The sequence below is a fragment of the Xyrauchen texanus genome, chromosome 12 (assembly GCF_025860055.1).
Source record: "Xyrauchen texanus isolate HMW12.3.18 chromosome 12, RBS_HiC_50CHRs, whole genome shotgun sequence".
NCBI classification, from domain to species: Eukaryota; Metazoa; Chordata; class Actinopteri; order Cypriniformes; family Catostomidae; genus Xyrauchen; species Xyrauchen texanus.
This window is the reverse complement of record NC_068287.1, coordinates 31,918,128-31,931,888: the sequence shown is the minus strand read 5'-3', so window position 1 is coordinate 31,931,888 and position 13,761 is coordinate 31,918,128. Positions and strand designations below refer to the sequence as shown.

General features: G+C 37.1%; 1 protein-coding gene across 1 annotated transcript in view; it reads left to right on the top strand.

Annotated features, from left to right (window-relative positions):
• The window catches only part of LOC127652984 (glutamate receptor ionotropic, NMDA 2A-like), a 254,281-nt gene that overhangs the window by 199,020 nt on the left and 41,500 nt on the right, over positions 1-13,761 (top strand). The window contains exon 5 of the mRNA XM_052139450.1: positions 1,821-2,023. Coding sequence (XP_051995410.1) covers positions 1,821-2,023 — 203 coding nt within the window. The remainder of the gene's footprint in view (positions 1-1,820; positions 2,024-13,761) is intronic.

Below are 13,761 nucleotides of genomic sequence, written 5' to 3'. Positions count from 1 at the left end.
TTCCAAAACACACTGAATTATTCAGTTGCTTGTGGCCTAATGCCCTATCATCAGCATGTAGCAACATATGTGTCCTGCTAGACATGCATCAGCATAACAGTTGACAAGCAAAGTGGGAATTATGGCTAAATGTAACTTTATTCTGGCATCACTAAAAGGTTTGCATTCTACTCTGACAGTAATTTAGGGTAGTCACATCCTTTTACTTTAGGAAATAAATTAAATAGGTTACAGAAAACCCTGAAAACATTTAATCATCTGTTATATTCATATATAATTCTTAAAAGGAATAGTTTAACCAAAAATGAAAACTGTCATCATTTACTCACCCTCAACCTGTCTTTGATACATATTTCCTTGTAACATAAAAGGAGATATTTATAGCAGAATGTCCTAGCTGCACTTTTCCATACAAAGAAAATTAATGTTGAACACCATGTCTGTCAAGAAGCACAAAGCTTTCATTAAGGCTTTGAAAGACTTGGAATATAGTGTACAAGTCAGATGGACTACTTTAATTATGCTTTTATGGAGCTTTTTATTCTGGTCCCTGGTCACCATCCACTTTCATCAAATGGAAGAGAGCAGTGTGAACATTCTGCAAAACGTTTTTTTTGCTCTACAAAAGAAAGTGAGTGATTCACAACACAAGGGTGAGTAAATAATGACAGAATTAACATTTTCGTGTGAATTTTCCTTTAGGCCTAAAGTCTACAGTAATTCAAAGTAGTTACTTTTGTCTTCAGCTGAGACAGATAAGCTGTGTGTGCCATTTTTACCCACAGTATTTGACAAAAGAAATGTGCCATCAACCCAAATGAGTCAGATTAATTAAATAAATTTTTCACACACTAGAAAATAAAGAAGCGTAGGAGGGTTGAAGGAAGGGGAGGCAAAAGAAAAGCGTTTGAACTCAAATAAGGTTGCGGTTGAATTGGTTACAGGACTGCTGATAAAGGAAACTCTGGCAGTGTTGGATAAGTCTTCAGTCTCAAGTTCAGCAAGGGTAGAAGAAACAGGATTACTGCCACCTCCTAAACATGCTGATAGGATTAACAGCATTAACCCAAATTTCCCACGATGGTGGTTACCACAGAGATACTCCAGTCACATCAATCACTGCTTATCTCTCTCTAGTGCACTGACCTAGCACACTTCTAAAAGTCTGGTTTGTGTGAGTCCTGAGTTTTTGACGGCAGACATGCTGGGAATGAGGAGCATCACAGTCCATTAATGTTCTATTCTTTCATTGTGGCTAAACATCAGTCTTCCTGTATATTTATAGTCTTTTTCATGTTTCTCAGAGTGTGGCGTGCTGCATATGTCCATTTCCGTCGAAAGGAATACCAGAACTCCCTGTAGTGTTCTCTGTTATTGGGTCACACTGTGTTAAATGGCAGAAGGTGATGAATATCTTGTCCTTGACTCTGATGTATAAGTGATATGGTGTGGATCTCATATGCTTTGTTTCAAACATAGCTTCATAACCACACATTTCCCTATGGGACAGAGAGAGAGAGAGAGAGAGAGAGAGAGAGAGAGAGAGAGAGAGAGAGAGAGAGAGAGAGAGAGAGGAGCAGAGAAGTATCCTAACCAAATGCAGGCTCAGTTATCAAAGTCTAGTCATAACATTTTATTGTATTAATGTTTTATATCTCTTATTGTTTTTACCATTACTGGAACTTGTGTATTGATGTTTTTCCAATATTGTATGAAAACAAACAGGGCCAACTAAATACTTTAAACGTGAAAATTAGTAAGCGAGTGACAGTGTTTGTGTGCTCTGATATGTAACACTACTTTTCTGATTCATTTTTCAGATGGGCAAATGGGAGAACCAGAGTTTGACTTTGAAATTTCCGGTGTGGCCACGCTTCAACTCTTACGGCGACGCTGAGACGGATGACAACCACCTGAACATTGTAACATTGGAAGAGAAGCCTTTTGTCATCGTGGAGAACGTGGAGCGTCTCACGGGCACCTGCATGAGAAACTCTGTCCCCTGCCGCAAACACATCAAAGAGTGAGGCTCCTCTCTCTGCTTTCTGTGTCTTAACCTCCACTCATATGCTCCCCTTCTCCATCATTCACATCACCACTCTCAAGCTGTTTGACATGTTACTGTTTAAACCTATGTAACAAGTTTCCAAATGGGAAAGGAGGTGGCGGGAACAGGCTGAACCATCAAAATAATAGATGAATGAAAACTTAAACAAAAAGACACAGAACACAAATGCACACACTGCAGCTGCGTGTGGCTATCTCTCTCTCTCCCGAACTGCCAAATTCCCCTGCACTTATCCCTCTCCTCGGCTGATTAGCCTGATTGGGGGCCGGGCGTGCATAGTCACGGCCTGCCCCCCATCACAATCTAGTAGTAACATGCATTTAATGCATCCAATGACCATATGTGATTGGATTTCACAGATGGGAGGGTCTCTGATTTCATGACTGCTTGTGTCACTAGCTACATCAGTGTGTTAACATGTTGATGAAGCACAGAAAAGTTGGCACACTGTTGATCTAAAATGCAGGCTTACTTGAAATTAAATCTTACAATGAACAATATTCATCCCCTCTTTTACAGCAGTACACGTGCATCTTTGCTATTATGTCTTTTTTTGAGCATCCTGCCAAGAGCATGTCAAGTTAGATGTTCATCCTATGTATCACGCCTAGCTGTTTCTGTAAACCATGCGTCCTAAGAATTGCCGTTTTGAATGCAGCAATGTGCCCCATGTAAAAAGCCCATAAGTAACGCTGTTTTTGAATGCAAGAATGCGTCCTATGTGGATGCCCCAAAATAATCACTGTTTTGTTAATGCAAAAACACAACTGGGGGGTGGTGGGGGGGGTGAAGGGTGCTGACTACCACACCTGGAGTCTTCGAATCCAGGGCGTGCTGAGTGACTCAATTCAGGCTTCATAATCAACCAATCTGCAAGGGTGGGTAGAGTGACATTGGGATAACCTCCTCGTGGTCGTTATAATGTGGTTCTCGCTCTCGATGGGGCACGGGGTGAGTTGTGCTTTGATGCTGCAGAGAATGCGTGAAGCCTTCATGCGCACTACGTCTCCGTGGTAACGTGCTCAACAAGCCACGTGATAAAATGCACACATTGACTGTCTTGGGCATTCCAAATTGGGGAGAAAATGGGACACCCCAATGCATTCCATGTAAAGAACAGCTAAGAAGCGCTTTTTTTTTAATCCAAGAACACTTCAATAGCATACAAATAATCATGATCATACTGTCAATTCAAGGATGCAAAATATATACAAAAAAATTCTTGTTGCCACTGCTTGGATATAAATTCTAATAAATAAAAACATTAATAAATTAAACAGCAACTCTTATGTTAAACAAGGTGTTAAAACTACAAACTAGTAAATTATACTAGTTGTACTTATACCAGATAATTATACTTTTGACCAAAAATAAGTCAAGTTTTGCCCATGCTTTACTGCCAATAGAAAGTGTTACGGTGTAGGATGTTTGCACTTAATAAAGTAATATTTTTCTGTAATAATATAGCATGTGGCATTAACACAGTCTCAAGCCTTTACTTTTGGCAAAAAACTGAAAGAAGACGTGTGTTATTGTTTTTTTGACAAAAGCTTTCTGTTGACAAAAGCTCCTCATTCTATACAGTACATGGTCATCTCCTCCATGACCCATAAAATCACAGTGCCATGGGGTTACTTTAGATTTGTTTAGAAACGTGTAATTTCCAAACATATTTGTAATTACACAAATGTGAAACTGAGGTAAATCTGTAGCGCTTTAGATATAATGTAGTCAGATTATGATTTGGTCTGTCATCCATAGGCACAGCTAATAAAGAAAATGAACAACCATTTGCAACTTTACCTGGCTGATAATGCTGCGTACCAACTCATTAATATCACAGAAGGTCATGCTTAATTAACAGTGAGAGACAGAAACTATGATCACAGTTAAAATACGATTCATTTTGTTGCCCTACAGTTTATGAATGCAACAACATACCCTATGTGAATGACCATAGCTGTTTCTGAACTCTTAAGCATGCTAAGTGAACGTCCCCTAAGAAATGCTGTTTTTGAACGCATGAATGTGTCGTGTCCTATGTGGACGTCCCCTAAAAAATTTCTTCAGAATTCAAGAATTGTCCTGTTTGTAAGCCCTCTAAGAAAAGCTTTTTAAAATGCAAGAAGGTGTCCAATGTGAAACCCCTAGCTGTTTATGAATATTACATGTTCTATGTAAACTGCCCTGTATTTGAAAGCAAAAATGCATCCTATGTGAAAGCCCCCAGGAAACATTGTGCAATTACCCGTCCTATGTAATGCCCCAAAAGACATATAGTTTTTGAATGCAAGAACATGTCCTATGTGAACGCACTTATCTGTTTCTTAACACTACCCTTGCTTTGTGAACACCCCCCAAGAAACGCCCCTGAACGAGTCAGGTACACCCAAAACCAGTCTAATTACACAGGGCTTCCTTAAAGGGGAAGTCAAATTTTCCTTGATATTTTTACATATAAGAGGCCATTCTACTAAAAACAACATATAGTAAATTTCACAACTCTACATCATTTGGGGGTTCATTAATTAATTACCACATCTACAGCAAAAAATGAATACAAAAATCAATGCCTACTTTACGTTATTGCATCCTTGGTCCCGCCCATTGGTGCTTTCTCAGAGAGAGAATAAAATAGACAGGTCTAGTAAGCCCTAACAATTCCTGAATACCAAAGGGGACCCGTCTGGACTATTTTGAATTATTTTTGTAAACATTCACTAGGCAGACATCTTTGACAGTTGTCATGTATCTCTGGCTGCTTTTAAAAGACGCTGTGTCAAGTTACAACTCTGAAAAGGAGAGCCCATTCGGTTTTATCAGCTGCTCTGGGACTTACTGTTTTGAGCACATACTTGTCATGGATGTGTTATTTCGCTCATCTACGATAGTTTTAATTGTTGGTGTATGTAAACATGCAGGGGTGGACTGGGACTAAAAAATGGCCCTGGACTTTCTTGCCAAGAGCGGCCCAGTATACACTATCACCTTTCAACTTTTTTCTAGGAGTGCAAATAAACTACTGTTTTAATACACTTATAGTTAATATGAGGTTGTGGAAACAAGTATAGTAATAATATATATATATATATATATATATATATATAATGTCATCATAAAATGTTGTTTAAAATAGTTAGATGAAGAAAGTGTCACACATCAGGACACTAATGACAATGCTTAAAGCTTCATGTGAAATGTTTATGTAAGAAAAAATAAATGAAAACAAAGTTAGCAAGAATATGTACATATATAAATATGTATACATATATGTATATAAACATACCTTTTACAGTGTAGATCTTTGCAGATATTTTGCAGATTTATTGCACATATTTTCATTTTATAGCTGCAATTTTATAATTCCTTCCCCAGATTATTCTTGAGAAAAAGTGAAATGTCCTGTGCTTTGACAAGCACTGTTTCTGCTATCCTTTAAACAATGTAAGCCTCAAAGACTCAAATAGCCATTAAATAATATATTACTTCTGCATTTTTATCCAGCGTGAGCATTACTCAGCAAGCCTCACTTCAGATCCCAATAATGCTTTGTGGGATTCATAGATTATGCAGATTTCTTTGTACTGCTCATAGCTTTACTGTTTGCCAATTTTATTTACACTGCTGCTAATGTATTTGTTGTAACTTGCAGTTATCTGTCATTTTGTGATTATTCAGAGCTCATCCTATACTTAGTATGTTGTTTATGGTTGTCATCATTATTGTGATTTGCATGTCAAATAATTAGGTCCAGATAATGTGCTCATGCGGAAATACGCTCTTGTGTGCAAGTAATTTAAAAAGAAAAGACATTACATTATTTCATAATAAAAGCCATTGTATTGGCTTCAGCTTACTGAGTTTATTGAATATTCACTCTTTAATGGGGTCTGTGTCCACATGTTGGAGCCCAGAGTGGCCAACTACATCACCTATAAGACATGCCGGTAATTGCGCAGCACCGGGCAGGCCCAAATTACCCAGAGGCCCACGGGAAAATGCCCGGTGCTTCCGATGCCCAGTTCTTCCACTGTAAACGTACGCTAGATGGATGTGTTTGACCGTTTTGATGCATTTGTGTGTATACATCTATTCACGGTGCTTTAGACTAGCCCTATTCAGACAGGATTAGAAAAATAACTCCAGGAAATATTAATCCTGTGCAAATTTACTTACTTCTGCACTTTCCAGCTCGTAATCCCTTTAAATATTACTATTTTCTGTGGGATCTCTAACTGTCTGAAGTGGATGCTTGAAAACACCTGAAAAAAGTAAGATGCGCATAACAACTTAAGATAAAGTTGGCTGTTGCGTTTGGACTGATGAATGTGTTTCTCAAGTATTTTATGCTGTTGAGTGTTTATTGGCCCATGTTAAAGAGAAGAATCTAACATTTAAGCCCCAGTCATAATATGATTCAAGCTTTGCAAAGGAACTTGATGTTTGTAAGTGAACTGTTTCTATTCATGAATATTTAAAATGTCATGTCTGATAGTTTATAGTGCTGTGTTTATGGTTGTGCTTGAGTTGAACAGTGTGGATGCAATGTGTTAGATGTGCATCATGTGTAAACCCTGAAAGTTTGTTTTATAATATTGTGGAGCTTGTACATTCTCTTCCTATTGAGTTTAAAATATACCTGTATTTGAGGGGCTGCATTAAAGGGTAATTAAACACCTGCTCAGAGTCTGACTCCATCCACTAGAAATATTTGAAAATGCAGGAAAAGTGGGCAGACCCCGGCGGGGATAGAGGGAACGAACCGAGTGCGGGGCTGAACGGGGGGGGGGCACCTGAGACTCGTAGTGACGGATTAATTGACAGCTGCTGTCAGACTCTATGTTATTATTATTCCTCACACGGTCGCAAGACGACATGTACATGAATCTACCGTTGTGAGCTGGAACCTGCTTACGTCAGCTGTCACCGCTTACGTCACGAAGTACCGCAACAGCCAATACGAAAATTCAACTGCAGTAGCCACCGTTCAACCTGAAGAGGGCAGCACTCAGACGTTTTTACACCATATATTGTAGAATTAAAACACTTTATACACAAATGTCAAAAAAATTACTTGAATCAATGACCAGTACTAATAAAGCCCCATGCTTACAGATCATTAACTAAAAAAAGTTGGTTTAGGGTTTAGTTACCCTTTAAGGAGATGTGGTGGCGTAGTGGGCGTAAGTGGTGGTGGTGTAGTGGGCTAAAGCACATAACTGTTAATCAGAAGGTTGCTGGTTCGATCCCCACAGCCACCACCATTTTATCCTTGAGCAAGGCACTTAACCCCAGGTTGCTCCGGGGGGATTGTCCCTGTAATAAGTGCACTGTAAGTCGCTTTGGATAAAAGCGTCTGCCAAATGCATAAATGTAAATGTAAATGTTTAGGTCAAAACCAAGCATTTCAGTCAGAGGGCCAGAGACAGGGTGAAAAATTATCATATATTAATAAATAATGACTGTTTTGGCAACAAAAAAAAAAATTATAATTCAGGGAAAATAATACAATTATTATTAATAAAAGAGCATTTCATGACCCCTTTAAGACCATTTAGTCGACTCATAATTTAGCCAACCCACTGACTGACTAATCAATTTCAAAGCTATACAGTTTTGTACACTCCTAGTAAATATCATGTATAAATTGAATGTTTGATGTTTCCCCCCCAGAGTGTAGATAAAGAGGTACGTAGAATGATGTAAGAGCCAAAAGAGTGTTTGATAAACAATATGTTGAGGTTCGTTTTACTGCCTCTGTTACTCACTCTTGAATGTACCACTTAGATGCTCATTGTCCACATGGAGCCTGTAGGTGTTTCGGTAAAAAACAAAACAAAATAGATAGAAAATGTTCTTTTCAATATACATTATTTATTAGGCCATGGTCAAAACTTGTTTTGATCTGTGAGCCCATGCCTTCTAAAGAAACATATAGGGGCTTATAGGGAATTTTATACACTGCTAAATAGGGCAAATAATTTATGGTCTCATAGGATCACCATAGCCTGCTCTGTTTGTGTGAAGCTTAGTCTAATCAAAGGATCACACACACAAACACACACGAGAGACTACACACGTGTGCTTTGTGGATACCACACATCTTCACTTGCAAACAGGCCAACGCTCTCTGTTGCCTTCCTCCAATGTCACAATTCCCAATGAAGCATCCACTGTGCCCATTTGGAGGAAGAGAAGGAGGCAGAAATTACTGATGCATGCAAATACACTGGCAGGAGTAAGTATAGAGCCCGCTCTTCCTCGAGATAGACCTGCCTCTTTCTTACTCTCTCTTTCTCTCTGTCTCTCAATCACTCTAGTTCTCCCCAGCCTCATGAATTTATTAGTTCCTTGTGTGCCTGCTTTTATCAGAGAAATTACTCACTAAACTTAACTACTGAGCCATAATCACAGTTTAGAACAGGGAAAAGTTACTTTACTGCATCAGAATCACCAAAGGGAACTTCTGCCCTCATTCAACATAAAACAATCAGAGAGTTATTATCTTGTGTATGATTTTGCAGATTACATTTTGTACAGCTTTATAGGATTTGATAAATGACCTACAATTTACTTTCTTAAAAACATTAGTTTGCTTATAAGGCACACAGTATATTTATAGTAAAAGCTGTAAAATTTTTCACACTTATTAGAAAGCTCATTTGTCACTAAAATATTGGCCCCCAAAATTGTTCAGGCACATTTGGATTCTTCAGTTACACCAAATACACAAATCTAATTGGATTAGGTAACAAATTATCAAACCAAGTGTCATCTGCTACCATATGATGCTAGGTTTTTTCTCAGATTTAACTTGCTAAGATTTATTTATTTTTTTTTCAATATCTTTTAACAAACTGGTCCCAAAGTCATTTTTAGTGGCTGTGTGAAGTCTGTTCTCTCAAGTTCACACAGGTGCCCTAGAAGAGTAGGGCAGAATTTTTTTAGTTTATGTTTTTTCATACGCCTTTTTTTACTTTAAACTTCAACATCTCTTTTTTTGTGTGTGAAATGTGTTGCTTGAAAAGCAAAAATAATTGCAGCTTGATTAAATTTTTTTATTTATTAATTTATTACATATGGTTAAGACATTCATACATTTTAAAGTGTGGCTTAAGTGTTCAAATACTTTTCAGGGTCATTGTATGTATTTGCTGAAGCATTGTTAACATCACACACAAGCTATTGAACTATATTTATGTAAAGATGGATCTTTTTTGAACCAGTCTGATAGACAGGCAGACTGATATTTGGGAGAGATAAGTATGATGATGTAAAAATGGCAGCTCATCTGGAATACTCAGCTGTCGTTTTACCCTCTATTTCAGCTGTCGCTCAATTCTGTAGACGCAGAAACTGATGCACTGCCAATATGAAAGGCCCCAGACACAGAGGAAACATGCTTCAGTGACCTGGACAAACACACACACACACACACACACACACACACACACACACACACACACACACACACACACACACATACACACACACACACACACACACACACACACACACACACACACACACACATCCTGGTATGGCTATACTTATGAGGACTCTCCATAGACATAATGATTTTTACTGTACGAACTATAGATTATATCCCCCCTCACAAAAAACGTTCTACATTTTTTCATTTTCAAAAAACATTGTTTAGTATGATTTTTAAGCGATTTGGCTCATGGGGACACAAGAAATGTCCTCATAAACCACATTTACAGCATTATACCCTTGTAATTACCAGTTTGTAACCTAAAACAATGTCCTCATAAACCACCCAGACCTGCCCACACACACACACACACACACACATCCTGGTACGACTATCCTTATGAGGACTCTCCATAGACATAATGATTTTGATACTGTACAAACTATAGATTATAAAACACACAAACAGATATGCAACCAATTCAAATGTACTTGGAGCCACTGAGATATTTGTGCTTTTGTTCGAAGCAAATATCAGCATTCAAATATATGAAGTCTGTTTACAAACCTTCAACAAATCAATTTCTACCTAGTTTTACAGTGTTTAGATGCACAAGAATATTCAAATATGAATCAGAATTTGTTTATATTCCTATTGTGTAAGTGACATATAAATGCACTAACTTGATAACCATCATTAGATTAGGTCAACATTCTGATTTCAAAACAGTTTGCATATGCCTGTAGTAGATTGGTTAAAAAATGTTTAGTGTGTTAAATTATTGTTTTTTTTCCTAAGATGGGAAAAAAAGGTAAATTGACAGGAAAATAAGTAAATAAAGTGTACATTTTCAGCACTTTCAAAATCTGTAATTAATCACGATTAACTACAAAGAAAATATGTGATTAATCACAATAACAAAATGTAATTGACTGAAAGGACTAGCCTGTGTAAATTTATACATCATGAATCTACCTTATTTTGAGAGTCCAACTAAACATTTGTGAATATCTGTGCATGTCCAAAAAAAGTTAATTCTGTATAATATACGATACAAACGTGAAATTGAAGCTATTGAAGAAACATATTCACAGAGCAAGGCTACTTGATTTTTTAACTAATATTTTACAAACATAAAAAAAAAGGTTATGGCCTACATTTGTTAGTATCATGACCTACATTTTCCAAATCATTGTGCTCTTGTGTGTTCTGGTTTAGGACATAAATAAGAAATAACTGAATTAATTAAATTACTTTTCAAAATTACAGAAGTTCAGCACAATAACTAGCAAAAGGATTATTTCCAAAAAGAATAGCAGGAAAAGAAAGTGCATGTTTTTGTTTGTTCATTATAGGTTGATTACATTTATACAGAAATTTTCCAAAAGCTGTAGATCATCTAAACTACCTTTTTCAGTATAAAGGCTTAGCTACAATATGGACCTTAATTGAAAAACGATGCAAACATGGTCACTAACTGCTGTCATTGCAAGTGACCAAATAAGCTAGCCATTGAAAAAAAGTATTTTCTCTAGAAGTATAAAAACAAACATGGTGGGCAGTGTGTCTTCATAAGATGTAATTGGTGTAGTGAAGCCAGTGTGGAAGTGAGGAAGTGGTCTGGCAACATATGAGAGTCCTTTTATTGCCTCTGGGTATCGAAATGTGAGGAAGACTCTGTAATAATATAGATTTTGCCATGTGAGAGCTTGAATAAAAGCGCTTGCAAAGCCAGGAGTATTCATTGTGTGTGTCATAGCCAGTCCAGAGGGGGGAAGAGATTGATTTTAAACTGGATTTTGCCAGGGCAGTCGAATGTGTGTCTTTCTCATTGTGGAGACAGGCAGTTTGTTCATTTCTGCAATCAGAAGTCATACAGCCACCTCTTTCTGCCAAAACACAAGGTTATAATAAGTTTTGTAGATGGACCTTTTTGTAGATTGCATGAATGCACATTTTATTCACCCTCCTCCCAAACCCCAACCCTAAACCTAACGGCGGGACCAAAACGCGTGTCTCGGCTGATTTCAGGGTACATGAACATTCAGAAGCAGCATGTCCATTTCCTGTGTGATCATGTTGCAAGAACAATCCGGTTTAAATGGCCCCTTTTAACTCACTCAGTTTCACTTTGCATGTTACATAGCCAGAAAGAGTACTCGCAGTAAAAAAAAAAGAAACCATTAACTCTGTTAACCATGTTACTTTCCTTAAAAATAACATTATAACATAATTAGTTGCAACGCATAACCCAACATAACATTGCCCAACACTGGCCATCAATGCAGCGAGAGTGGGTGGAAGTAGTGCACATTGGTGCACAGTGGAGGCAAAGTATATTCATAAGAGTTTCTTTCTTAGTCTTGATTTGTTTAAAGAACACAGAGAGCTGAGTTTTAATTAGCTTCAATCTAAAATTTAAATAAGGCTCCCAGGTGACTGTGCTGATTTAAGCGTTCAGTGTGTGTCTCCTTTGCAGTGGAGAGTCTCCGTTTACAGATGGTGGCTTGATTACCAATGCAGCTTTTTCCTGTCTGCAACCCTGTCATTTGTTTTCTCCCAAAGTACACTTCTCTCTAAAAGCTTAAATACTTTGGTGAAACTGACTGCTATTTGGAGAGTGCGCAACAAGTGGGGCCATTGAAGATGTGGGGCCAATTGCAAGAGATGAAACAATCGATACCGGACCAATCAAAACGGATCATATTACTTACTTATGTGGTAGATTTCTATTTTATAAAGAATTCAGAGTTGATAAAAATGAAACTGCATAGTGCTGCATCAGAAATAGTATACATATCAATTCATAATAAAACTTATGACTATAGGTCATTTTTAATAGTCTTTAACATGACAGTTATTCTTTTGTTAGTTCTAGATAAAGTTCTTTTATATCAGCCCATCCATGCTGATCGATAACAAGAATTAAGCAGTAAGAATCTGAGGCTTTACACTTTTTAAGATATTTGCCTGATCGCAATTATTTGCTCAAAATAAAAGGTTACCTTTATTACTGTGTTTTAATTCCAGTAAATTATTGCCACCTCAATAAGGAATTTTAAGTGAATAACATAGTCTCATTTTAACAAGAATACATACTGTTTTCAATATTATCATCTTAATTTCACAAGTGAGTCTCTCACAATAGTTATTAAGTAGGAAGAGTACTCCCAAAGCCCTGGAAACGACACATGGACAGACCGAGAACAACATAGACAATAGTTGTCAAATCTGATCTGCCCTACTCATTTTCGGTCTTGTCACTGTCTGGACGCAAACTCAGGACAGATAGAGTTGGCAGCGTACAGTGAACAAGGCCACACTCCTTTACTGGGGAAGCAAGTATGGCTTCTAAATTTACAGTTAATATTTCTTTGCTAATTTGCAACAATATAAGATCAGTTACAGCATCAAAGTATAAATAAGGGCGTAAAAATAAACATATTAATTTAAGGCATGATTATTTATATTCTTCTATAGATAGTACAGTCAATACCACAGATGGGTGCAAGAACACAGTTTTTGATTATTGCCTGTAAGTGCAGATTGCAACATTCAACTTCAGATTTATATTTTACACCAGAATGTGTGTTGATTTCAATTTACAGTTACAAATATTTATTTTACAAGTTCTCAAATTAAAATCCTACCTTCATAGGAACCACAAGTTTGCAGGTTTAAACCCCAAAAGGGATGATCAATTAACTATTGCCATTGTACCCTATAGCAAGGATCCTTGGTTTCTGCAGGGAAACTGTCCATGTAAAAAGTAAATATATTAAGTCGCTTTGGACAAAAGAGTAAACTAAATTACTAGTTAAAGTGTTAGTTCACCTCAAAATGAAAATTCTGTCATCAGTTACTCACACTCATGTTCTTCCAAACATGTATGGCTTTCTTTCTTCTGTGGAACACAAAAAGGAGATGATAGGCAGAATCTTAGGGACTGACAGACTCTTTTATTGTATGGGCAGCGTCAATCTACTTAAAAAGTTATCCACTTGAGTCTCACAATTAAAAAAGAGCCTCTTTTTTAATTGTAGTTTGTCACAGAAGAATCTCATGTTACTTCCTCTTAAGGACAAATAGCTTTTGCTGTACTGTTAATTTATAAGTCACTTTGGATAAATGCGTACGCTAAATGAATAAATGTAAAATGTAAAAGAAAGAAAGACATATGGGTTTGGAATAAAATGAGTATGAAAAAACTATTACAGAATTTTAATTTTGGGTTGAACTATCCCTTAAAAAAACGAGT